At 55.2% G+C, this 22,401-nt stretch overlaps 12 protein-coding genes across 12 annotated transcripts; 6 read left to right on the top strand and 6 right to left on the bottom strand.

Moving 5' to 3' along the window:
- Nucleotides 1-32: 32 nt before the first annotated feature.
- Nucleotides 33-780, bottom strand: K437DRAFT_253686 (uncharacterized protein). Its single transcript, XM_013390417.1, has one exon. It carries the CDS (start codon nucleotides 487-489, stop codon nucleotides 124-126), a length of 366 nt encoding a protein of 121 aa, XP_013245871.1. The 5' UTR covers nucleotides 490-780; the 3' UTR covers nucleotides 33-123.
- Nucleotides 781-1,058: 278 nt separating this feature from the next.
- Nucleotides 1,059-3,277, bottom strand: K437DRAFT_272075 (phosphoglycerate mutase-like protein). The gene is made up of 2 exons (XM_013390416.1): nucleotides 2,302-3,277; nucleotides 1,059-2,230 (listed from the first exon to the last, which is right to left on the bottom strand). Exons 1-2 carry the CDS (start codon nucleotides 3,181-3,183, stop codon nucleotides 1,079-1,081), a joined length of 2,034 nt encoding a protein of 677 aa, XP_013245870.1. The 5' UTR covers nucleotides 3,184-3,277; the 3' UTR covers nucleotides 1,059-1,078.
- A 271-nt stretch (nucleotides 3,278-3,548) lies between these two features.
- Nucleotides 3,549-5,695, bottom strand: K437DRAFT_253684 (uncharacterized protein). Its single transcript, XM_013390415.1, has 6 exons — nucleotides 5,414-5,695; nucleotides 5,288-5,349; nucleotides 5,013-5,204; nucleotides 4,801-4,907; nucleotides 4,514-4,723; nucleotides 3,549-4,443 (listed from the first exon to the last, which is right to left on the bottom strand). Coding segments are annotated over exons 2-6 (1,242 nt in total). The 5' UTR covers nucleotides 5,289-5,349; nucleotides 5,414-5,695; the 3' UTR covers nucleotides 3,549-3,711.
- A 35-nt stretch (nucleotides 5,696-5,730) lies between these two features.
- Nucleotides 5,731-8,842, top strand: K437DRAFT_135820 (uncharacterized protein). The gene is made up of 2 exons (XM_013390414.1): nucleotides 5,731-6,261; nucleotides 6,339-8,842. The coding sequence occupies exons 1-2, from the start codon at nucleotides 6,226-6,228 to the stop codon at nucleotides 8,781-8,783; spliced, it is 2,481 nt and encodes an 826-aa protein (XP_013245868.1). The 5' UTR covers nucleotides 5,731-6,225; the 3' UTR covers nucleotides 8,784-8,842.
- K437DRAFT_253682 (uncharacterized protein) lies at nucleotides 8,797-10,676 on the bottom strand. The gene has a single exon (XM_013390413.1). The coding sequence runs from the start codon at nucleotides 10,611-10,613 to the stop codon at nucleotides 8,901-8,903; it is 1,713 nt and encodes a 570-aa protein (XP_013245867.1). The 5' UTR covers nucleotides 10,614-10,676; the 3' UTR covers nucleotides 8,797-8,900.
- Nucleotides 10,677-10,833: 157 nt separating this feature from the next.
- Nucleotides 10,834-13,011, top strand: K437DRAFT_253681 (uncharacterized protein). The gene is made up of 2 exons (XM_013390412.1): nucleotides 10,834-11,946; nucleotides 12,023-13,011. The coding sequence occupies exons 1-2, from the start codon at nucleotides 10,929-10,931 to the stop codon at nucleotides 12,907-12,909; spliced, it is 1,905 nt and encodes a 634-aa protein (XP_013245866.1). The 5' UTR covers nucleotides 10,834-10,928; the 3' UTR covers nucleotides 12,910-13,011.
- A 92-nt stretch (nucleotides 13,012-13,103) lies between these two features.
- On the top strand, nucleotides 13,104-15,967 carry K437DRAFT_135739 (uncharacterized protein). The gene is made up of 4 exons (XM_013390411.1): nucleotides 13,104-13,327; nucleotides 13,449-13,636; nucleotides 13,710-15,639; nucleotides 15,712-15,967. Exons 1-4 carry the CDS (start codon nucleotides 13,297-13,299, stop codon nucleotides 15,849-15,851), a joined length of 2,289 nt encoding a protein of 762 aa, XP_013245865.1. The 5' UTR covers nucleotides 13,104-13,296; the 3' UTR covers nucleotides 15,852-15,967.
- A 400-nt stretch (nucleotides 15,968-16,367) lies between these two features.
- K437DRAFT_135752 (uncharacterized protein) lies at nucleotides 16,368-16,695 on the top strand. The gene has a single exon (XM_013390410.1). The coding sequence runs from the start codon at nucleotides 16,480-16,482 to the stop codon at nucleotides 16,642-16,644; it is 165 nt and encodes a 54-aa protein (XP_013245864.1). The 5' UTR covers nucleotides 16,368-16,479; the 3' UTR covers nucleotides 16,645-16,695.
- A 641-nt stretch (nucleotides 16,696-17,336) lies between these two features.
- On the top strand, nucleotides 17,337-18,867 carry K437DRAFT_253679 (aldo/keto reductase). The gene is made up of 4 exons (XM_013390409.1): nucleotides 17,337-17,740; nucleotides 17,815-18,381; nucleotides 18,450-18,540; nucleotides 18,610-18,867. Exons 1-4 carry the CDS (start codon nucleotides 17,582-17,584, stop codon nucleotides 18,624-18,626), a joined length of 834 nt encoding a protein of 277 aa, XP_013245863.1. The 5' UTR covers nucleotides 17,337-17,581; the 3' UTR covers nucleotides 18,627-18,867.
- On the bottom strand, nucleotides 18,614-19,308 carry K437DRAFT_253678 (Tom7-domain-containing protein). The gene is made up of 3 exons (XM_013390408.1): nucleotides 19,232-19,308; nucleotides 18,985-19,097; nucleotides 18,614-18,874 (listed from the first exon to the last, which is right to left on the bottom strand). Exons 1-3 carry the CDS (start codon nucleotides 19,256-19,258, stop codon nucleotides 18,853-18,855), a joined length of 162 nt encoding a protein of 53 aa, XP_013245862.1. The 5' UTR covers nucleotides 19,259-19,308; the 3' UTR covers nucleotides 18,614-18,852.
- A 292-nt stretch (nucleotides 19,309-19,600) lies between these two features.
- K437DRAFT_272067 (Pre protein translocase Sec Sec61-beta subunit) lies at nucleotides 19,601-20,754 on the top strand (the record flags this gene model as incomplete). Its single annotated transcript, XM_013390407.1, has 4 exons — nucleotides 19,601-19,678; nucleotides 19,791-19,864; nucleotides 19,970-20,086; nucleotides 20,178-20,754. The coding sequence occupies 4 exons, from the start codon at nucleotides 19,601-19,603 to the stop codon at nucleotides 20,272-20,274; spliced, it is 366 nt and encodes a 121-aa protein (XP_013245861.1). The 3' UTR covers nucleotides 20,275-20,754.
- Nucleotides 20,427-22,268, bottom strand: K437DRAFT_253676 (alpha/beta-hydrolase). Its single transcript, XM_013390406.1, has 6 exons — nucleotides 21,684-22,268; nucleotides 21,342-21,613; nucleotides 21,213-21,280; nucleotides 20,972-21,142; nucleotides 20,884-20,900; nucleotides 20,427-20,815 (listed from the first exon to the last, which is right to left on the bottom strand). The coding sequence occupies exons 1-6, from the start codon at nucleotides 22,029-22,031 to the stop codon at nucleotides 20,576-20,578; spliced, it is 1,116 nt and encodes a 371-aa protein (XP_013245860.1). The 5' UTR covers nucleotides 22,032-22,268; the 3' UTR covers nucleotides 20,427-20,575.
- Between the last annotated feature and the right edge of the window lie 133 nt (nucleotides 22,269-22,401).

The following is a 22,401-nucleotide window of genomic DNA, read 5'->3' as shown; positions in this document are numbered from 1 at the left end:
GTGTATGCGCTTTGTTCAACTCACATTCCATACATTGTCTAGTGCAAAGCCCAAAAGCTTCGGCGTGCTGGGCTATGCTTTGTGAAGAGCTCGCCAAGCATTCAGCCAGCTGCCCTGGGAAGGCTAGGCTCGACAGCAGTCAGTACCCGGGAACGACGGACAACTGCCTGTCTGCGTAGCAGGACGAAGTGCTTGCACTCGGTACAGATGCAGCCAAGCAAGCCAGCAGCTCACCAGTGTGCCCTGAAAGCGACGCTTGCTGCCCACTTCTCCTAATCTGATGCATTGCTCGTCTAGGCATAGCAAACCATTTTTGTCAGTAAAGGAACATATGCCAGTCTCAGACGTCATTGATTGTCCCTCAAACTGCAGTTGTAGACGCGGATCTTTTGGAGAGCCTTTGCAGCGTTGTAAGAGCAACACGATGCACGGAAAGATCCATGATGCTCCCAGTGCACAAGGGGTCTGGACCAAAGAGTCAAAGGGCATGATTGATCAAGCGATCAAGCAATTTTACAATGTGTCGTGTTAGCGTCATTTGGGGACGGAGCGATTGGCCTCCTGCATCATCCTACATAAGGGTATGACGGACGTATTCCCTCCTGAGGCGGACGTACTGAAGACCGCCAACGAGCAGATGGCGATGAAATGCACGAAATGCTCACTGAATGGATGCCGATTGTCGAATATCGACCTGTCATCCACGACCAAAGGGTGGTGGCCGAAACTTTACAATGTTCAATATTGGAGTTCCTTGGAGGGTTTCGACTTTACGAGGCACGCCTTCGCCTGCCGTGGCACAAGTAGATGTCACAAAGCGTAGTCTCATCCAATTATGCGAATGCTTCCTATACAGCCTATGGTAATTTATAGGACGTCAATCGATGGCTACACATGTACGCCATCGTGGAAAACGCAGTCAATCCAGCGCACGAGAAAACTTGGCAACGCATGAGCCGGCGCGAGCTACGGTGAAATATTGTGAAAGCCGATGTGTTTGCAGAGCGTTGCCAATTGATGCAAACACGGGCAGAGGATTGACGAAATGATAGATTGTGATGGTATATCAATTCGACAGTCAAGGCTTTCGAATACAATTGTCCCAATGCGCGCGGGCAAAGCGATCGCGCTGCGACTGCAAGAAACTCTCTAGCAGGCACATGCCATCGGCGCGCGGGGCGCATTCCTTCAAATGCGTCAGAGGAAGCACAGCGTCATTGAGCACAAAGCGCACGTAGCGCTTGCCATCGGCGCAAGCGAGGCGCTCAACTACGAAGCGCGCGGCAAAGGGTACCAGCTGCGTCGTCTTGAATCGTCGCGAAGATGTCTGCTTGAGCTCCTCGTTCAGCTGTGGAAGTTCGAACGCAGAAAGCGCGGCTATAATCATCGAATCGTGCGTAAAGTCCGCGTAAATACGCCGGCCGAGAGGGAATTTCTCTTTGCTACTGTCCAGCGTGGAGTTCTCACTCGTCTGCGTCGATGGATCCCACGGTCGGTCGGTGAGACGAGCGATAAATTCATTCACCCAGCCAAGTCCTTGTGCTCGACCGACTGGGGATCCTGCACCGTCGAAGCCAAAAAACTGCAGATCCCACGCATATTCGTAGTCCTCCCATTCTTGCTGAGTAAAAAGGCTGCAGAAGTCACTTTGCCCAAACGCAACGGTGTCGTAGGAGCAAAGCTGCTGCATGGCATTTAGGAGCCGCTCGTTAAAGGGTACCTTGCTGCCCTGTACATGCCGCGATAACCTTTGTTTGGCAGAAGCGAGGTATTTGTCGATGAAGTTGAGCGTCATGTTCCGCCCTGGCATTGTCCACGGTTGACCATAAGTCGGGCAAGCAAAGTTGCTCGCCAGTGTGCTGTTAAAGGAAGGGGCCTCGATCTGAACCTGCAGCTCCGTGTGATTACGCCATTCATAGGTACCAAAGAATCCCTGCATCCAGCTGAGGGCTGAGTCAACGATACGGCGTTGGGAACCCGCTCGAACGAACAGCCTGCTGCCATTGTCAGACAAATCTGCCTCCGCTAGTGAACCGTACTCAATGGCAGCATGCACACCCGAATCGTATAGCTGCTGTCGTCCTACTGGTGTGAGCAACTCGGAACCCAGACGGTACTTATACGAGTTGATGAAGCTTAAAGGCCCGGTGAATGTAGGCCGAGGTGATTGGTCTAGGAATTTGCGAACGAGTTCGGCAGGCGAGCCAGTAGTGGGATACCGGGAGCCGTGCTTTAGGCGAGCGCAACGGTAGATCAAGTCAGCTCAAGATCAGGGAAACAGCTGAGCAAATGGGAACTCACTCTGTGAAGAATGTGCACCTGCTCGAGCTTGCAAGTGCCCCCCTCTAATGAGCTGATGTCCCGATGCACAGTGTCGTCGACGCCATGGCCGTACGATGACCGATATGGTGTAAGCGGGCCCATGTGCTCGAACGGCTTGAATATCTTGCTTTCAAAGCCAGCAACGGCAGTCTGTATGGGGCTGCTGCCTCGCGTAGGGGTAGCTGCAGTGACTCCAGCCGGGAGTGATGCCCCTGTTGCCCATCCTGGCGCTTGGCCCGTCTGCGTCGGGCCTGGATAGCCCAAGTACCAATTCTCGCCTTGCACGCTTGCATTGCCGTTGAATTGCAACCCTTTGACGTAACCCTTGATGCGCTCTCGCGTTGTACGCAGACCTGGGGCGAACACAATTGAAAAGACAGCGACTGCAAAGAAGACTGCCAGGCATGCAAGACAGATGCGTGCACGAGGTGACCTTCTGGCAACTCGCGACGTGCGCCGCAGCCACGTCGGTCGCCCAAGCTTGTCATCTTCTTCTTCAACAGCTTGCTTTCGAGACAAGCCAGCAGATGCGTATTCCAGCCTGTCAGCCAGCTGGGAGGCTGTTACTTTGCCACTTTCCCCTCCTCCTGCACTTGAGGGGCGCTTCCGAGGCGCAAATCCGCGCTCAAGATCGCCGACCTCGTCATCATCATCGTCAGTGCCATACCCGTCCGTACCTGCCGGAACTGCGTCCTCCGCTTTTCTACTGTATGCTGAGCCGCCCTCTGCGCCATCCGTCGGTATGCTGGCAATGTAAGGCCGGCCAAGACGGTCGGAGGAGAGACGGTGCAGGATCAATGCTTCGCCTTCGGCATCGTCGCTGCCACTGCGCTCGTCTGAATCGCGTCGCTTGGCCGGCATCGTTTCCCCTTGTTGACCACAGGAGCTACTGCATACAATTCCAGCATATAACAGCCGATGTTACTTGCACAGTGTGTGTGTATGAAGGTGTAGAATTGCAGAATTTGAATTGAAGGCTCGAAACGTCAAATCCTTCACCAATAGGCGAATCAATGTGATGTTTCCAATTGCGAAGCATGCGATGCGCGCGGAATGCAGAAAGACATCTCGTCGTAACTCGTGTCCCATAGGGTCCGTAGAACACGGCAAACAATGACTCATGATCAAGCTGAATATGCACGAGTGCGCCCCTCAAGCTTTTCGTTTGCTACGCTGAGACGTCGAAGCTCGAAGCAAACAACCCCGCTGCAATCAGATGGAGAAAGCGCAGGATGGGAATTTTGCATTGGTCATGAAAGACCCATCTCGAGATAAAACATTGCTGACTCTCCCCAGTCAAAGCCACCCCATCAGGACAGAACGACTGTGTGCAATACGAGAGTGTGATTCCTTTTATGAAAAAAAAAACCTCGATGAGCCCCTGGCACCCTACGCTTTCGGGCTCGCAGTGCTGTCGATTGCTGCTGGTGATGCTAACGCCGATGCCGATGCCGGTGCTGTTGCTGCTGCCGGATTTGGGGATATCGTCGGAGTTTGCTGCTGGGCACCTACCCCACCAGTGCCAGCACTGACACTCTTGCCCGTCGGGGTGAAGCCTGTGGCAGTCGCAGCCGCCTGAGCAGCTGCCGCGGTAGCCTGTGCGGCCGCACGCCTTGCGTTGTTAACGCCCATCACGGCACTTGCATGGCTGTGCACACCGCTGCCACCTCGAGTGCCTGCGCCTCCGTGTGCAGCCGCCGCGGCTGCGAGCGCTTCGCGCTCGACGCGCTCGAGGTTTTCAATCTGCCGATCCCGCTGCTTCTCCTGCCACTTTTGCAGGACGCTCGCCTCGTGGACAGGGAAGCCAAAAATCCGCGGCCGGTAGCGCTCAACTTTGGATGCCGCTGAGACGGTCGACCCACCACCGCTGCTGCTTGTCGCACTTGCGCTGCCGGCCCCTGCTGTATTTCCTTGCGGGCCTGTGGCCGAAAGCGCACCAACGCTATTGCCTGGCTCACGCTCGTTGCCGCCAGCCATAGAGGCATCGCCTGTTCCCCATGTATCCATCGAGTCCCCACCGCGTGCAGCAGCAGCTGCTGCTTGTGCAGAGGATGAGCCGAGGACAAAAGGAGAGGGTGCGCCGGGTTGCTTGGAGGGTAGCAGATGGGGGTATACCATGAACTGCAATTGTGTTGTCCAGGATCAGCCAAATGTTCTCCGCGCGGAATGGCCCTCCAATTGCGACGCTCACCAGCATGTGCGGGAATGTGCTACCGAAGAAAGCCCCATCGATTGTCCCGTGCCGGCTGCTCTTGGGACTGTAAATGTCTTCGCAACGCGGACAGAACAGCTTGACAGCTTTTTGAAATGGAAGGTCAGATAAACCGACTGGCAACAGCTGTTGTCCATAGCAGAGAACGCGTGGGCAACGCCCGAAATCCGCTCGCTTGTACTTTTCCACCTGCGGTGGCAGATAGTGATGTATATGCAAAGGGTCAGAGACGGAAAGAGATGAAAGCGATGGCGCTATATGCTCACCATCTTGGCCAGGCCGCGGGTGGTTAGAATGTACCGCGCATGCACGAGCCCATAGAGAAGCCGCCCCTGTGCTTCAATATGCTCTCTTGCGTCCTCGTATGCTTCATCTACAAGCGTGTAGATCAAAAGGGAGTCAAAGCCGGTAAGAAGGGGAGGAGTGAGTCACACGCCCCCAACAGTCATTGAGTAAATACTTGTTCATGCAAACAGACCTGGTGCATCGGTTATGAGATCCAACGCTTGCGGGTAGTTTTGGACCTCGGCGTTGAGGCCGGTCAGGTTGAAGCGATCCAAGATGTAGTCTTCGTCGACTTCGCAAAAGTACTCGTTGCCTTTGAGGGCGAGGTACCATGTGATCCAGTTGTTGGCAACATAGTCAGAGGATCCAGTCGACAGGTCGTCCACTGCAGAGGGGGAGGGGGAGGGGAGCACTGAGACATACGCACATTGTTGATCGCATGCTATAGAGGCGCATGCAAACACTTACTCTTTTCTAAAGATAATTTGCTCCTGGCGTTTCCGTCAGGTCCTACTGGCCAGCAGATCCGGCTTTTGCGAATAGCTCGTTCGCTCGTCAGACAGTAAACAGGTGATAGCTACGCTCAGCGCTCACTCTCAGCGGCGGTGGCAGTGCTATTTCCTCGGAATCGATCGCTCGACAGGGAAAAGGACTTGACAGCGCTGACACCCTCTGCGCTGGGGCGAGACAGCTGCCTGGGCGATGCGATGACGGCGGGAGGACGAGGTAAGGTGGGAGGAGATGGAAGAGAAGAGAGAGCCTCTCTTTGAGAGGCACATCGTTGTCGACACGTGCGAGTTTCTCTTCGCGAGGCATTGCAGCAGTCTTCATCGTTCCAACTGCCGAGAAGCAACCAACACCCTCAATTCCAACATCCTCCTCCCATCGTTTTTGCTTCCATCACCCAATCATCGGACGGGGCCGACGCAGACCAGCTATCGTCTTGTACACCCTGCTGGCCACGTGCAGAATCTGTCTAGCAAACGACAGGGGAGAGGGGGAAAGGAGAGAACGAAAGAGCATGGCGATGAGCAATTCGCCCTTTCGGCCCGCCGCCTCCCTCTCGGTACATTCGACCCCCACTACACCGGCCGCTGGCGCCGCTGCTGCCCAACAAGGCGTCATTCGCAGAACCGGCTTCAAAGGGCGCAGCAGCCTCGGCTCTTCTTCATTCACGCACGGCAATTCGCCCCTGGCAACGAGCGGCACGACAATCGGCGCGAGCAACGGTGCAGCCGCCAGCGTTTTCACCGCGTCGTCCAAGAGGGAGGGCACGGCTTCCACTACTGGGTCTGCTGTCCGACATACAGCCTCTTTCACAGCAAATGTGGTGGCAGCTACAGGCACCGTTGCCACGGCAAGTTCAGGATCAGGCTTTCTCAATGCAAGCCCAAGGAATGTAGGAGATGGAAATCGAACCCACAGTGCGCTGGTCAAAGTGCGTTGGCGTCCTTCAGGATTGGCTAATTGGCTGTGTGCTCAGATGAGGCTGACTGGCTGTACTACCTCACTCTTGCAGATCCTCATGGCCAATCGGCTAAAACGGATCTACGCCCTCTCGCTGCTCTCGACACATGTGCTGCTGACATACCTCCTCGCAAGCCTGTCCTCCTCACCCTTCGCACCTCTCTTATCGCCACTGCGCTTCTTTTTCTTTGGTTATCACAGCGATGGAAGCGAAGGCGCTGGGCTGCTCGCTCCAAGTAATCTTTTCACCACAGCTGCCATCTGGTCACTCGGCGTACTGCCTCTTCTCGTCGCAGCCAAGTGGAGTGTCAACCGCGGCGAGCAAACGGAGACGGCCGCTTCAACCAAAGACTCACTGGGGCTAGCCAAAGCTTCTCCGGCGTCATATGCGGTCAACGTCCTTATTTCCGGCAGGACGTTGGCCTCTGTGCTCTTGGCGTCGCTCTGCGCTTCAGTCTTTGCTCTCAGCATTTGGCTCTGCCTTTTACTGTACATGCCTGTTTCTGCCAATTTTTCACCCTGGGATGCCAGGCTTGAGGTCCCCAAACGACCTGGCCAGTTCCGCCCAAATGAGCATGTCTTCTACCTGCTCGTATCTACTTTCTTCTTCGGAGGACTGTATAGTCTGCTGGATAGCCTCCTGGAGCCTCTTGCAGCTGCAAGGCGTCAAGGCGGAAGCGCCAAAAAAGGCGGATGGTGGACGCTTTCCATGCCAAGTTTTGACGCAGACTCGGTCGACACCTCCATCTCGGCCAGGCTTTGCGAAACGCTCGTCGGCTCTCGTCGCCTTGTGCAGACCGCGGTGGTCAAGTCGCTCTTGACGAGCGCGGCGCAGCTGCTGCTGTACGGCCTGTTCCGTCGGTCGCTGTACAACGCCGTGCTTCACGCCATCGGCTTACGCTCGCCACTGCGCGTTCTGCTCATTCCCTCCTTCCGACACGTCTTTTTCACACCAACTTTCATCATATCAGTGCTAGCGCTGCATCTCGCTATAGCGCTGACATGGGCCGTCGCGCAGGGCTTGTGGCAGGTCTATGCGACGCATCCGGCAGCGCTCTCACAATTTTCCAAAGACCCCACCAAATGTCTGGTGCAGAGCTTACTCGGAACCTCATCATCACCGTCGCAAGGGTGCGGATACTATGCACACTTCGCGTTTGCGGAGCTGAGCATGCTCGCACGCTCCGACGCAGTGCGGCGCAAAGCCATCTTCCGCGATCTTAGTGCAATGGGTACGCGGCCGCTCGCGGCAAGACCATTGTTTTCCGCTGCGACACCGACCAGTACACTGAGCAACATGGGCGTCGCTACTAGTGGCAGCACCAGCGCGTTAGCCTCACCCATTGGTACACCTCGCAGAGCGGCGTACTTGGCCGGCTCCAACAGCGGCAACGCGTGGAATGTGGTTGTTGGGCAATGTCTCCAGGTATTGGAGAGGCAAAAGGCGTGGGCAGCGAGCAGGGGCACCCCTTCAACACCGCCATCTGCGCCACAGAGCGGAGCAAAGGCCGACACCTCGTCTCAGGGCAGGGCGGTGACCACTTCGAGTCCACAGATGAAGAGCATGCTCAAGAGCTCTGACACCAATATCATTCAGCAACCGCATCTCACAGTGTGGGATCGTCTGGCAGCAGATGCGCAACAAGGTGCTTCTTCAGGGCCGAGCACACCCAAAGCCACCCTCTCTACATCATATTCCAGCAGAAGTATTACTGCTGCTGATGATGATGATGTGTCGCACAAGCTTGCACCCGCTGGAGGGTCCCTCACAGGCCAGGCTGCCTCGGCTGTCGCTCAAGGCTCTGCGAAAGTTAGTGCCAAAGCGCAAATTGTGTCGCCTGTCCAGCGGATCGACGCTAGCACCGTCGCGCGTGGTTTGCACAAGGTGTCGGTCAGCTTCTGGTCTGCGTTGCCGCCCGCACAGCGCAAGCGGCTCGCATCCACGCCTGTCCTGCGCTCGCTATCTGCCTTTGCGAGCTGGGCATTTGAGCCATCGCCTGCGCTCCTGGTGCGCAATGAAGTATTCACAGGAGCCGGCGGTGGAGGTGGAGACGATGCGCTGTTCATCTGGGCCACCGTGGCGCTGACGAGCCTGGCGACGGCGAGCTTACACGAGGATGAGTACGGGACTGTGCAGAAAGACTTACCTGCCATCGTTGTCAGCTGCGCCGAGACGCTCAAGGCGATAGAGGATTGGTGGCATGTGATCCTGCAAGACGCTCGAAAGAAAGATCAGGCTCGCGATGCTGATGGCTCTAACCCATCGAATACGCCAAGCGAAGAGACTGAAGAAGGGCGGTTGGTGGCGCAGTGGCAAGCGAGCGTCGAACCGAGTCTTCTAGCGCTGAGAGATGCAGTGAATGGCATCTTGACGACGTTCGAGTGCTATCAGCTTGATCTCAAGCAGCACGAGTGGGAGCTGGTTCGCAGCATCACGAGCGTGAAGGCAGTCGACTCAACACAGCAGCAGTCGAAAATGCGGGAGATCGCTACATAAGAAAACGATGTACTTTTGCACTAAAAACCCGTCTTGCGTACTTGTTTGCTATTAATATCAGCGACGGACACCATACATGAAGCACGCCTCATCAATATGCGCCAGAGCCGTTTTGCATCACGCTCTCATCTCTTTCAGCTTCTCCGCGATGCCATCGCGGAGGAACTGTTTTGCGTCAATTGCGAGAGAATCATTGAGGTCGATCGCTATCACTGCAGTTGTGACTGCCTGCCTCTGGCGTCCTGAGGCACCCTCCAAAGAAGTGGAATCGCAGGGCTTCACAACGTAGCGCGAGTAGTCTCCACCGACATTCTCGGCGATGGCGCGCTTGCGTTCCGACCTGATGCGCTTCACAAGCTTGTTGTTGTTGTCGTGCCCTGCGCCCTTGGCGGCGGTCAAAGCAGGTGCAGTCGACGTCGCATCTGCAGCAGTCGCGCCGGCAGACGGCGACGCGAGCTGGCTTTCCCATCCGATGCGGCCGACATGCGACTGCGTTTCCCCGGATGACGTGGAAGAGGTGAGTACAACCTTGAGGAGATGCATAGCTTGCTTGTGCCTCAGATGCCCAGGCACAACGATAGGCTGTAGGAGCGACTTAGTGGACCCGGTCCCAGAAAAGTTACGGTCGCCTTGGAGGGTGGAGCCCATGCCCGGGAAGCGCGGCAAGACCGGAGGCCGACCGAAAATGTGGCCATGGCCGTTGAGGGGTGAAAATGTGGAGGCGGGTGCCTGTGTGAGCGGGTCATGCCAATCTGTTCTGAGCTGCGGAAGAATCGCGTTGGAGCTCGCAATATGAGGGTTATAGACGTAGGCGCGGTCCCTAATGAGGCGTCTGCCAGTGGATGAGGGAACAGAGCGTCGCGCGGATGCAGCGGGAGGCAACGGCAGTGTTTCGCCTTCCTCCACATCCTCGCGCACACCTTCCGCTGCCTCTAAAGCATCGTCAGAGTCCTCTGCGCGCAAAGACAGTCCCTCTTTTCCCTGTTCCTTTTTCTTGCGCTTTGCTGATTTTACTTCCTCGTCTTGAAGCAGCATCTGTGTCTTTTCCGGAATGGGTGGCGCGCGCTTGCCTTGCTTTGCTCCCATTGCATAAGTTCGCTGTGCGCCTTTTCCCTCCTGCCGCGCGCGCCTGTACGGCTTGGTCCCTTCAACCACGACGGCGTCGGTCTCGTCGGCGCCAAGGAACGCTCGATCGAGCGGTGGGATCAACGCATCCGCAAACCCCGTGTCTGCACCTGCGCAAATACTCGCAACGGAATCATCGTTTGTACCCGAAACTGGTCGGCTACGATTTGCGCTTGAAAGGCTGGGCCTGCTACGCTGGCTGTGTGATGTAGCGCCGAGTACGTTTGCCCCTCTGCCCGAGGATGCGCCTCTGCCATTCGAAGGAGCACCCTTATTCGATCCTGAGATTATGCTGCGAAGCCGAGACGAGATGGAGCTACCTGCTTGCCTGTAAGGTTTCGAGCTGGATGAGCTGCTCCTGTTACCTCCTCTTGCGCCTTGCGTGGCTCCGAGCCGTAGTGCCTTGTCATCAGCGGAGAAAGGCTGCGAAGTGAATTGGTCAAGCTCGTCCGCTGCCTGTCGGCCTACATGCTCGGCTGCCTGCTGCGACAGCAGCGCTGGATCTGCTTGACCCTTTCCTAAATTCGCCTGCTGGGTCGAGGACGACGAGTTGAGCCTGCGAGCGGTGCTGGAAGCAGGCGATGGAGTAGCAGATGTGAGCTTGGGGAAGGCTATTGCTGAAGGGATCCTTCTCGACGCCTTGCTGCTTGAGCCCCACGAGCGCAGCACCGCCGCGGCGGCCGCAGAGTTGCTTCTTCCAATCATGATGCACCAGCCTGACGCTTCTAAAGCTGGCTTCCTTGGCCCTTGATCCTCCGCGGACTGCGAGGATGATTGGATAAGAAGAGGTCTTTGAACACGGAGTGGAATGTCCCCAAGGAAAAATAATGTTTCGTCATGCCACCCAAGCGGAACCAGTCCAACTCTAACAGCACACAATCACTACCGTCCCAATCACACCTCTCGTGTATGGGACCAGGTGCACCTCCCACGGATCAGTGCCATGCAGAGGGCTGTGGAATAGATGACCGTTTCGCGGAGCCGGCGATGGTATTCTGCGGTGCTTCAAACGCGACGACGATGGAGGCGAGTCCGGGACGGCAGCAGCATTATCCAGCTGGAGCGGCGTCATTTGTACAAGCAGCGAGCATCGGAGAGCCGCCTAGCAGCAGCGATGGCCCAGCCGTTCGGTCATCCGAGGATGATAACGGCGATGTCTCCGGGTCCTACTCTCACCTCACGTATGTCGCGGCGGCAATGGCCATGCGCAACATCGATGCAGTTCTGAAACCTTTCGCCCCGCCGACGCCGTCCACGTCAGTGACAAAGCCATTGGTAGCGTCATCCAACGCATCTACAACCGCCGGTGCTGCTGCCGCAAATTTTGGCATCATGAAGGTATCAGAAGTGCAAGATCCAATAAGAGTCGCTGCGGAACGGCAGGTGCTCTTCGAAAAGTATGGGCGCCAGCATCCTCGCTTGCAGCGTATCCATCCAGGAGTGTTCCAACGCCATATGGCTGGCAGCAGTGTCGGTGGCAGTGCTTCAAATACTTGCATGTCGCAAAGCTCTACGAAGCGGCGGAAGGTAGCTCCGAAACATGCAGCAGCGTCGGCCAAGAAGCCGGATGAACAAGTCTATTCGCCCCTTTCGCTCCCTCATCTCCTCGCGCGACTCGCGACCTTCACGCTCAGCAATTATTCGCTTTACAAGAAAGCTCGGATCCCAATCATTAATTCAGACTATGACTATTTACTAGGCGCAAGTAACGGCCAAAATTTCCGGGAAGCAAGATGGAAAGCTTGGATCGAGAGGCAGCTTGGACCCGTCAACGCTGCTAGATTGGGGTGGCATGTGCTTACCGCAAACCACAGCCGCGACGATCCGGCGGGCGGTAGAGAGAGGCTAAATTGCGGGACATGTCGCCGTATATGGAGCGTGGAAGACTGGCTGAAGAACGATATGAAGCAGACATACCGTGATGTATCAGCGTCTAAGGACTCGTCAGAGGAAGAAGCGATGGCCGCAGACGACCAGGCGACGGTATTGTGGAAGAACCACCATGAATGGTGTCCCTGGAGGGTCAAGTGGAGTGCTCGTGGGTAGTTTCAACTGCAAGCTCACAGTGGGAGACATTGCATGTGGCTGATACGATGGATTTCTATCCGCTTTAGCCTCGCTGTACTCGCTCCCGCCCCATGTTCGTCCGACGCTCCTCGATGACGTCTACGACACCGCGGCATCGCTTATTGGCGTCCTGCAAGAGTCATCTTCCGCAACAACACCTTCAACTTTCGGCGGGACTATCCAATGCACCACACCATTAACGGAATACCAGTGCGCTACGTTGTTCGCTGCACTGCGGGAGGTGGGCACGAAGCGAGCAACACGCACAACCGACGAAGCCGCGGCAAGTGCCACTGGTGCGAACGACAGCTTTTTACATGCAAGTGAAGCATGTCAACTGCAAGCTTCGCTGCTTGCCCTCTTCGGCTGGCAGCTCTGCAACAGCAACGTGGCTTACCCCTCGTTGCGGGGTTTCTCGATCGGTGCAGAAGGTGCAGTCCTGCAGTGCACCATGTGTCAACGCAAAATCGGACTATGGTCGTTCCTTCCGTCTTGCGCTTTGGGCGATATATCAGATGCTTCACGTGTGTGTCAGACACCCAAACGACTGGACGTTGTCAAGGAGCATCGTGATTTTTGCGCTTACGTTGTCCCCACACATCGGAGGGATGCTTCTTCAAAGAGTCGTCGAGAAGCCACCTTCAATGACGGGTTGGAAGCGGATATAGAGGATAAGTATGAAGTAGAGGAAGAGCAGCGGCAGGGGCAGCTCACAATTTGGCAAGTCCGCTTGCAAACTGTGCTGGGCCATCCTTTATATCAGCGCGGTAGCACCACTCCCACCACCAAACACGCCGATCTGCTACTCTCTTCACACCGAAGTGGTGGAGACGTTGAAGGGGCTGACCATGGAGCAGAAGAAGTGAGCAGAGACGCAGGCTTGCGCAACCTCAACGCGTATGAACTGCTCAAGCGCCTAAGGGATGTGCTTTGATGAGCCACGTGAGGCGACATGCAAGATGTTCAAAACATTTACAAATTTCTTCCTGGAGATCCGGGCTTGCAAGTTGCACTACTGTTTATACACCCACATGATGTAGTCAATAGAAGAAGTGTGCATTGTCCGTGCTGCCACCCATGATATCGCCGCCGCCATCGCCAGTAACAACAGCCCCGGGGCGATGAGAGTCCACGGATGCGGCGGAATGGAGAAGATACTATCGATCTCATCGACAAGTTGCACTTCCGTAGTCTCCACCTTATCTCCACATCCATCCTCAATCTTCGCTCCGTCGATGCTTGTTCACACGAACATGTTCTGATTGCTGCCAGCTGAGAGAAAGAGAGGCAAGGGAAGCGGACGTGCGAAAATACAGACGCCATGTTGGATCATTTCACCATCTTCACTCGCAGTAAGTGTCGAGCCATGCATATCCTGCTGCAACTTGGGCTGCAGCTAATGTCGTCGGCGATACAATCACTAACGATTCTGCCTGCTTACTTTTTCAACGTGCAACTGTGCGCATATCATAGCCGGCGTGGTCCTCTGGTCCAAGTCTTTCACACCGACAGTGGCAGACGACCTGGACAAACCATCCAATCCGATCGACTCGCTGATCCGCGAAACATTTGTCGAGGAGCGCACGGCGGATCGCAAATACGAAAAAGATGGCTACACGATTCGGTGGAGCTTTGCGAATGACCTTGAGCTGATCTATGTTGTCAGTGCACCTCTTCCGGCCTAACTAGCCACATCCAGGCTGTTGCTCACAATGAGATCGCACTCACTCGCAGGTCGTGTATCAGCGTATCTTGCAATTGTCGTACATCGACGATCTACTCGACCAAGTCAAGTCTGCTTTCGTCCAGCTTTTCGAGTCCTTCCTTCGCGCCCTGCTGCAGGTTGCGCGCGGCGATGCATCCGGCCTGTCATCCACACTCGCCAAAGATCCTTCCTCCGGAAACGGCATCGCACCCGCCCTTGCGCCGCAGCTGCGCTTGAACTTTGCCAACAAGCTCAAGGCAGAATGGGAAGCGACATTCCTTCTGATTCTTCGCTCGCTCGAACGTACCGCCTCAGCAGCGGATAAAGCCAATCGACGCGCACTCGGCGTCGACACACCTCTTGGCGAGAAAAAGGGCATGCAGGGCGCCAATCTGTTTTCTTGCGAGCACAGCAATGCAAACAGTACTGCAGGACGTGAAACCACTGGCGGGACATCTACACCGGCTGGAAAAGAAGCAGATGGAACTGAGGCAAGCGAGATAGCCAAGAATGTAGCTGCACTCAAAGCACGGCTCAAAGCGGCCGAGTCGAGCGGCGGCGCCGGGCGTAGGACGGCCAGCGGTGGTGGAGGGCCTGGCAACAAGAAAGGCAAGAAGGGTGGTGGCAAAGATAGTCCTGCAGGTGCTGGAAGTGGTGTCGAGAGCCCAGCCGCGGGTAGCAGCAAAAAGCGGGCAAAGGAGATGCGCAAGTGGGATGCACAGGGAAGAGCCATTCTCATGACCGAGGGGGACGAGGATGCACTCGATTTCAGCAGTAAATCAGGCGCTGCAGCAAATCCAGGGATTAATGGCAGCGGCGTTGGTCCAGAAGAGGAGGGTGACCTTACGGGTTGGATCGACATGAAGAGCTTGGGCAAGAAAGGCCAGGATGGGACGTACGAGCTAGCTGATGTCGACGATGGAGGAGATGACAACGATGAGGAAGCTGAGGAGGAGGATGTCACGCGGTCGAGGAAGCCAGGCGGCGGCTTCCTCTCGCGCTTCTCAGCTGTCTCTGCTGGCGCATCGTCGGGTACTTCTGCAAGCTCTGGCTCGTCGCTCTTCTCGCGTTTAACCGGTTCGCGCGCGTTGACGAAGGAGGACTTGCGACCTGCGTTATCTGCGATGCAGAGCCACCTGCAAGCAAAGAACGTCGCAGCGAATGTCGCGTCGCGGCTATGCGACAGCGTCGAGAAAGGGCTCGTGGGCCGGCAACTGGGCAGCTTTGCGAGCGTCAAGGACGAGGTGCGAAAAGCACTGGAAGATTCCATCACGCGCATTCTCACGCCTAAGAGCAGTACAGACATTCTCTTGGAAATTGCAACGAAGCGCGAGCGACAGCAAGCGGCGATCGCGAATGCTGCTGCTGCTGGTGCTGCCATTTCCAAAGGAAAGGGCGGCGCAAATAGCAACATGGCCCTCCAAGCCGACCCCTACAGCATCTGCTTTGTCGGCGTCAATGGCGTAGGCAAGTCGACAAACCTGGCAAAAGTGTGCTTCTGGCTGCTGCAGAACCGGCTGAAAGTTCTCATCGCGGCGTGCGATACGTTCCGATCGGGTGCGGTGGAGCAGCTGCGCGTGCACGTGCGCAATCTGGGCCAGCTTGAAGTGGACGGACGCAAAGTCAGCGAGAGCGCGAGCATCGAGCTCTACGAGCGAGGCTATGGCAAGGACGCGGCTGGTATCGCCAAGGATGCGCTGGCGTACGCCAAGAGCGCAGGCTACGACGTCGTACTCATCGACACGGCTGGGCGGATGCAGGACAATGAGCCACTTATGCGCGCGCTGGCCAAGCTCGTCGCGGTCAACTCACCTGACAAGATCATCTTTGTCGGCGAAGCGCTCGTCGGCAACGAGGCGGTGGATCAGCTGGTGAAGTTTGACAAGAGCCTCAAGGATTTTAGCGGGCTCAGCAACCCGCGAGGACTGGACGGCATGCTGCTGACCAAGTTTGACACGAGTGAGTCGCAGAAAAATGCTTCATTGGCTCGACGCTAACGTTTGTTTTCAATCCGTGGCACATGCAATACAGTCGATGACAAAGTCGGTACGGTCCTGACAGCCGCTTCGGTGACGGGCCTGCCCATATTTTTTGTCGGCGTCGGTCAGACGTACTCGGATCTGCGAGCACTACGTGTTCGGCACATCCTCAATGCTCTCATGCGAGGGTGATGCGAGCATGTGTGTGCTGTCTTTGAAGCTGGATGCTATCAGTTCGAATGACCTGCTCGCTGCTGTACCTGGGCTACAAATTTTTGCACGGGTGCGAACCCTGAACTATGGATGAGGATGTTTTGACCACTCATGCAGCGAACTAGAATGCATGGGAAACTGAAGGCTCTTCTACTTATCATGTTAAAGTATTACTTTGCACTTGATCTCGCAAGCTACTTCATCCTGGTAGATGCCTGGCACTCCGCGTGGTATGCCATCCCCGGACAAAAGATGTGCTGTGCATTCACTTCGAAGAAAGCAATGCCTTTGGGGCGATGGCCGCGTACTCCATCGATTTGTCGAAAGTCAAAGCGCCCGCCAAGGATCCGAAAATCTGACTTTCTGCTCTTGATCAAGTCGTAAGTGCAGTCATTGCGGACCCCGGATGACAACTGAACAGACTGGCGTTTCAGTTTCACACACGTTGCTCTTCGCCGTGGCAACCTTGCCCTCCATAATTCGGTCCATTGGACATTACAACACGGTGCAAGTTCAGCCGCGTTTCATTCGACCGTCCATGTAGGCCGTCCTGTCTCATGTTGTTGCTGCGGCATTGACAGATCGCTACGGCTGGCGTCACGCGACCATGATCAGCACTGCCATTATCGATGCTGCTGGATACGCTATCCTGTTCGCAATAAGCAGTCGCAGCACAAGGTACTCTATTTGCTTTTGGCTGATTTGTACTATCCTTTCGTCGGTAGCAATATCAGCACGCTCACAAGCAATCCTACCGGTGCAATCAAGTTAGGGTTCCCGTCTGGCATGCAACCTTCCATGTGAGATGCGCTCATTACCGTCTGACGACCCGTCGAAGCTGACGAATTACACCTGGCGGTCATTGTCAGTGAAATGCAGGCGGCGTTCCTGTGGGTCAGGTCTATCCTGGCACTGACTTCACCGCCGGCGATGCTATCTCTCATGCATGCTTCCTCCTCTCCGCAATCCTGTATGCGATCAGCTGGACATACATGGCGGGTATGAATAGAGCAAAACGCCAACGTTGACAAGCCCTCACACCAAAGGGATTGAGGCTGACAGTAGGTTTGCAATCCGCACCAAGACAGCTTCCAACGCGGACGACATGTCCTTGGGTTTCTGACATCGTCTTTGAGCTACCTTCGCGCCTTCGGCCTGTCATACCTTGGGTTGTACTGATGAAAGTTATAATAGACTACTCGAAGGAGACGCGCATTGGACCGAAGGTTATGCGAGTATTTGATGTATGATACGTAAGTGAGCCTTGAGTTCGTGTAATGGTGGTCACGCCGTTCCATGCGAATTGCACCGATTACGAGGTGCGGAGATATAGTATTACGCGACAGTGTCCAGCGGGATGAGCACATCGAGCACCAAGCAGTGGACAACTGACTTCCCTATTGTATTAGCCCTCGAACAATGACGATATGACGCATGCGTCCCCTATATAATTAACGCAATTCACCGCAGTCGTTGCCAGCCAGAACAAATGGAAACTACGAGATCTGAGGTCAAAACACATCCATGCTGCACATTTTTACTGCTTCCAAGTTTGCATTCCTTCGTCCCGCCCGTTTGATAGTTACGCGCATCGCCTCTGACCGGCTCACAGGTACTCATTACCATCGCCCATCATTTCGCAACCTCGGCCACTAAGCATTCCAGGTCATCTGCGCAAAAGTCGCTCACGCTCACACTCCTTTGCAGCTATGGCGAAACAACTTTCGATTGAAAGAAGGCTCAAGCTCAACGATGGGAGAGAGATCCCACAGCTGGGTTTGGGTGTCTATCTCTCCAAAGGCAAAGAGGGCGAAAGAGCCGTCAAGGCGGCTTTGGATCTAGGTTATAGACACATTGACTCGGCCCAGGTGCGTCGTCGTGGATCACTATTTCTGAAGTTGCATTTCCCTGACTGCAAATTGCGAATATATTCCATCAACAGATGTACGCCAATGAGGCCGAAGTCGGGGCTGCCGTGCTGGCAAGTGGCATTCCCAGAGAACAAATCTTCGTCACGTCCAAAGTGTGGGATAGCGCTCAAAGCAAATGCTTGGTATCTGTCCAGGACTCTGTTAAGAAGAGTGGTCTCGGCTACTTAGACCTCATGCTCTTGCACTCGCCGAACCCAGGCAAGGCGACCCGGACGAAGGCGTACGGCGATCTGATCAAGGCACAAAAGCTCGGCCTCGTCAAATCTATCGGTGTCAGCAATTACGGGAGCCACCACATCGAGGAGGTCATCGCTGCGTTCCCAGATTCGCCACCTGCAGTCAATCAGATCGAGGTTTCTCCTTTCTTCCAGCGCCGCGAGATCGTCAACGCATGCTTGAAACACAATATCCTCGTGGAAGCGTACAGTCCTTTGGGTAAAGGCGCACACGTCGACCTCCCCGAGCTGCATGAGATCGCGAAGACATACGAGAAGACTCCCTCGCAGCTGTTGATCCGGTGGTCGCTGCAGTCTGGTCATATCTGCTTGCCCAAGTCTGCCAACCCGACGAGGATCAAGGTGAGGCTTGCTTTGATGACCGATGTATTTCACTGCTCGAAGGGCTTACCCGCCGCTGAATCATGCAGGAGAATTCGGACATCTTTGACTTCGTCATAACCGAAAATGACATGAAGAAGCTGGATGCCCTGGAGACTGGCAGTGGCGTCACTTGGGACCGTGAGTACGCATTTTCAGCCGAGAGGATAGGCAAGTCTCCTCAGCTGACATGTTCGTTCTGTGCTGAAGCGACGACCGCTCTCTGACACGCTCCCTGTCAGCAAAGCACTCTCCTTCGTCGCGGATGTCGCTCTCCATGTATCTTAAAGCGATTTCAGCGCCATATGAAGCCACGGAGTCATAGAAAATGCGCCATCAACTGAGAGGGTGAAAGTTCTGCAATTGCGCTGGACTCAACGGCCTTGAAGGTTGAAGGGTGTGTTGCAGCAAGGATTTAGTAGTACAGTGGAGGACCAAGGTACAAGGGACCTCTTACGCTAGCGGGCTGATCAATCTGCAAAAGAAAATGCAATAGAAATTTTCGCAAGCGTTGTCAACATCCGTAAGTGCTACCAGCACAAACCATCGAAAAAAGACAGGTCGAAAAGGCGCAATGAAGCTCACTTGATCAGACTTGGTTGAGGCGTCGACCGAGTGTAGCCAATGTAGAGCACAAACGGCACCCAGCCATAGTGCAGAACGCCTTTCCCGGCCTCGACACAGCGGCCGATCCACTCCTGAGAGCCGAGGATCATCAGATGGTGCAGCGACAGTCAGCACTAGGTTGATGGCATGAAGAAGAGGATTGTCGAGCAGAGCACTTGGCTGGCGTGGCTATGCAGCCATAGTTTGGGCTATAAAACACACATACCTTCTGGTCTTCTGACAGCAGTGCCATTTTTTGAATGGAGCTCACGCCTGTAGAGCGATGAACTTCCGATAATGCTTGCCTCAAAGCCTGCTCGAGATGATGCTGAACTGCCCGGATGAAGGTAAATAAAAAGATCGGATCAAATCTGCTTTCATGTCGAGGTCCAGCTTTTTGGATGCACGGCGTCTTCCCCCATCGGCGTCTTTCTCTTTCTCTGGTGTGCGTTCCCTCGAATGTAGTGAGTGGCCAAGTGTAGGCGGTGGGCCGTTCGTGATGTGGGGCCGCCCTGCGGCTCTGCAGCAGAGTGCAGACTGCACACGAGCGAAAGTCCATCTCACCAGTCGGTCGCAGCTCAATCCCTCTCAAGTAATGCTGGAGGCGTCCTTCTTCAAGACCTTTCCGAAACTCACGCCCAAAGGTACCGAAGAGGGTCACACATCCACCATGGTGAGTTCATACACAGTGGGTCAGCAAGCCTGTGCTTCAAGGAAAAAGCTACCGAGAAAAATGCGACATCCTGACCCGCATCCGCCCATCGCTTCCTGTTTGTTCCTGCCAGTCTGACACCGCCAAAGCAAGTGGCTCGCAGCCTGACCTCGCAGCTCTTGCTGCTCGCAACTCAGGTGCAGTGAGGTGAGCACAACAGTCGGATCCAGAGGAGTGGTCCGACGGAGGGGACTGCTTGCAAAGCTTATTAAGGAAGAATCGTTAATCTGGATTTGGTTCGCACTTTCTCAGGCGGCGAGCGGCGCAGCAGGCAGCAAACAAGCCAAACAGCACACGAGCAGCAGGCGCAGGTGGAAGCTCAAACACGATGATGAGGCTATATACCGACGACAATGCAGGCTTGAGCGTGTAAGTACTCATCTGAGGCGCCAAGGATACCCCACAGTCTTGAGGAGGCCTCGCAGCCGAGCTGACGTTTCCTGCCCTTGCCACGCTGCAGTGACCCGGTCGTCGTCCTGGTTCTGGCCGTCTCTTTCGTTTTCTCGGTCGTCTTGCTGCACATCTTCGGAAAGTTCGCCCGATTCCTCACCAAGTGAAAAAGTCTACGTATGGAGACTGTTCGCCCTGCATGCATTCCGGATGGCCTGCGCAAAGAGAGATTCAGGGACTGACGCCTGTACTCATATCGACCAAAATCTCTGACGTTCGCGATTGGACCAGGATCAAAGATAAGATGGAAAGCATGAAGGAGAGTAGCATATACGTTGAGACAGGAAATGCTACTATACAGGTGTGAACTCTGAAAGCATGCTGAGGGTACCAGATTGTCCCAATTGGGAGTGGAGCAATGCAGTACAGTACAGCGCTGAACAAGGCGCATAGCATTCGGCTGTGCATTCACATCTTTGACGAAATGTCCGAGCCGCTCATCTTGACCCACTCCCCCTCATCCGTCAGGACCTCTGCATCGCCATCGGTATCGTCTGTAGCACCGCCGCGCTTCCGAAGTTCCTGGTGCAGAGGTAGTGCTGGTGACGAAGCGGCCGAGGGTGCAGAACTGGCCGTTGCGGAGCCCGAATGAGACACCGGTACCACGTAGCGTCTGAGGAACGTGGCTATCTCTTCAAAGTAATCAGGCTAGGGATGATTGGAATGTTATGTGTCAGTCCATCGGATTGACTGGATAGTCCGTCAGTGGGCCTCACCTTCGAACAAGTATCATCTGCAAGAGAAAATTTGCAAGCTGTCAGCTACTACTGATCGCATTTCTGTCCGTGCCAAACATATACTGACTGTGCATGCCTTCTGGGATTGCTTTGAAGTGTTTCTTCTCGGAGCTGCAACGCTCGAACAGTGCATCCATGTGCGATGGCGGCACGAGCTCGTCCTGCCGGCCGCTCAAAAAGAGCACGGGGAACGACCGCGGGAGCTTCTTGATGAGCTCACCCGTTAGCCAGTATTCCCCTGCGAAGTGCAAGACTGGAGCATTAGCTGAACGCTCGCTTCACGTTGTGAAGCGGTCAAAAGAACGCACGGCACAGGAAGAGAAAAGGCTTTACGGGTGGCAGAACGTGGGGAACCATCTCAGGAATGGACAAGAAGCTGTACAGAGCCATTTGCGTCGGTCAGGGCTGCAGTCGGCGAGGGGCAATGGCGCACTCACGTGTTCTCGACGATGAGCGCATGCACATGCTTTGGGTTCCGTTGAGCGACATCGACGGCGACAGCGCCGCCTAAGCTTTGCCCGTAGCCGACCAGGGTTGTTTGGCTCAGTAAAGGGTGCTCCTTGATGTAGTCGAGAGTCGTCTGTGAATCTATCCGTATCCCCACTTCTGATGGGCTGCCGGTCGAAAGACCGTAGCCGCGATAGGAAAGCATGACAATGTTGCAACCAAATCGTCGGTAGAAGACTTTCGCAAGAGGCAAGCGGTGGCCCTGTGAAAAAGAGTGTTTGTTAGGTGAAAACGGTAGGGCTTGCCTTCAGATGTGATGAATGCGTACTAACCATGTTACCAGCATTTGCGTGGAGAAAGAGAACGGTAGGTCTGCCCTTGGCTGCCTCTGCGCCTGTGGCTTTGGGCGTCTTCCCAGCTGCGCGCTCAGCGTTACCATCTTGCAAAATGACATACAGGCGGATTGTCTCGCCATCAGGTGTCTGTAGCTTCTCTTCGGTGTATGGCATGCCAAACTGATCGGGTGTCATCACTTCGGTTCGCGAACGGGCGGGGATCGTTGAGGGATAAATGAGTAAGCGTTGGTAGCGATACAACAGCCCGGCGGTGGAAGCGATGCCGACCACCACTACGCCCAGCGTCACGCGAACCAGCGTTCCAAGCGACGGTAGGTACCCCATGGTGCTAGGTTGCAGATAATTGCTGGTACTGGAGGCTATTGCAGATCGGCAGTAGAGATGGCGATAAGCCAACCCACGCGGCAACAGTCGGTCCCCACCGAGCAAGCTGTCTCGAACAAAGGCCAAGCGCTGAACCTACGACCCAAGAAGAGGTTCGAGAGCGCAACTTTGTTCGGCGTCCTTGCTTGAATAGTTGCACCTGCGCTGACCCAATTTGGTCAAGATGGTTGCGGAGAGTGACCCTTTGTGAGTGCCATTCTGATTTTGATTGGCTGGGAGCCGAGGTGGCGGGCGGTGGCTGGTCTAATGCCAGTCTTAGCGCGTCGCGACTGGCCTCGTCACCTCTCAAAGAGTCTGGATATAGATCTCG

The sequence above is a fragment of the Tilletiaria anomala genome, assembly GCF_000711695.1.
Source record: "Tilletiaria anomala UBC 951 chromosome Unknown K437scaffold_5, whole genome shotgun sequence".
Taxonomy (NCBI): Eukaryota; Fungi; Basidiomycota; class Exobasidiomycetes; order Georgefischeriales; family Tilletiariaceae; genus Tilletiaria; species Tilletiaria anomala.
The sequence above is the reverse complement of the archived record's forward strand: the minus strand, read 5'-3'. Positions and strand labels throughout refer to the sequence as shown.

Excerpts from the sequence above, each read along its gene's own strand:
- K437DRAFT_253686 (XM_013390417.1), bottom strand. The coding sequence starts at position 489 with ATGCCCTTTGACTCTTTGGTCCAGACCCCTTGTGCACTGGGAGCATCA.
- K437DRAFT_272075 (XM_013390416.1), bottom strand. The coding sequence starts at position 3,183 with ATGCCGGCCAAGCGACGCGATTCAGACGAGCGCAGTGGCAGCGACGAT. Across the intron at positions 2,231-2,301 it reads AGGTGCACATTCTTCACAGA|CACGGCTCCCGGTATCCCAC; the intron begins GTGAGTTCCCAT and ends GCTCGCCTAAAG.
- K437DRAFT_253684 (XM_013390415.1), bottom strand. Across the intron at positions 4,724-4,800 it reads CCCGCGGCCTGGCCAAGATG|GTGGAAAAGTACAAGCGAGC; the intron begins GTGAGCATATAG and ends CTGCCACCGCAG. Across the intron at positions 4,444-4,513 it reads GCACATTCCCGCACATGCTG|TTCATGGTATACCCCCATCT; the intron begins GTGAGCGTCGCA and ends ACACAATTGCAG.
- K437DRAFT_135820 (XM_013390414.1), top strand. The coding sequence starts at position 6,226 with ATGGAAATCGAACCCACAGTGCGCTGGTCAAAGTGC. Across the intron at positions 6,262-6,338 it reads CAGTGCGCTGGTCAAAGTGC|ATCCTCATGGCCAATCGGCT; the intron begins GTTGGCGTCCTT and ends TCACTCTTGCAG.
- K437DRAFT_253682 (XM_013390413.1), bottom strand. The coding sequence starts at position 10,613 with ATGATTGGAAGAAGCAACTCTGCGGCCGCCGCGGCGGTGCTGCGCTCG.
- K437DRAFT_253681 (XM_013390412.1), top strand. The coding sequence starts at position 10,929 with ATGGAGGCGAGTCCGGGACGGCAGCAGCATTATCCAGCTGGAGCGGCG. Across the intron at positions 11,947-12,022 it reads GAGGGTCAAGTGGAGTGCTC|CCTCGCTGTACTCGCTCCCG; the intron begins GTGGGTAGTTTC and ends TATCCGCTTTAG.
- K437DRAFT_135739 (XM_013390411.1), top strand. The coding sequence starts at position 13,297 with ATGTTGGATCATTTCACCATCTTCACTCGCA. Across the intron at positions 13,328-13,448 it reads TTTCACCATCTTCACTCGCA|CCGGCGTGGTCCTCTGGTCC; the intron begins GTAAGTGTCGAG and ends CGCATATCATAG. Across the intron at positions 13,637-13,709 it reads ACCTTGAGCTGATCTATGTT|GTCGTGTATCAGCGTATCTT; the intron begins GTCAGTGCACCT and ends ACTCACTCGCAG.
- K437DRAFT_135752 (XM_013390410.1), top strand. The coding sequence starts at position 16,480 with ATGATCAGCACTGCCATTATCGATGCTGCTGGATACGCTATCCTGTTC.
- K437DRAFT_253679 (XM_013390409.1), top strand. The coding sequence starts at position 17,582 with ATGGCGAAACAACTTTCGATTGAAAGAAGGCTCAAGCTCAACGATGGG. Across the intron at positions 17,741-17,814 it reads GACACATTGACTCGGCCCAG|ATGTACGCCAATGAGGCCGA; the intron begins GTGCGTCGTCGT and ends TTCCATCAACAG. Across the intron at positions 18,382-18,449 it reads CCAACCCGACGAGGATCAAG|GAGAATTCGGACATCTTTGA; the intron begins GTGAGGCTTGCT and ends TGAATCATGCAG.
- K437DRAFT_253678 (XM_013390408.1), bottom strand. The coding sequence starts at position 19,258 with ATGGCACTGCTGTCAGAAGACCAGAAG. Across the intron at positions 19,098-19,231 it reads TGCTGTCAGAAGACCAGAAG|GAGTGGATCGGCCGCTGTGT; the intron begins GTATGTGTGTTT and ends CTCGGCTCTCAG. Across the intron at positions 18,875-18,984 it reads CCTCAACCAAGTCTGATCAA|ATTGATCAGCCCGCTAGCGT; the intron begins GTGAGCTTCATT and ends TTTCTTTTGCAG.
- K437DRAFT_253676 (XM_013390406.1), bottom strand. The coding sequence starts at position 22,031 with ATGGGGTACCTACCGTCGCTTGGAACGCTGGTTCGCGTGACGCTGGGC. Across the intron at positions 21,281-21,341 it reads GCGCTCATCGTCGAGAACAC|CTTCTTGTCCATTCCTGAGA; the intron begins GTGAGTGCGCCA and ends GGCTCTGTACAG. Across the intron at positions 21,143-21,212 it reads GCCTTTTCTCTTCCTGTGCC|GGGAATACTGGCTAACGGGT; the intron begins GTGCGTTCTTTT and ends TGCACTTCGCAG.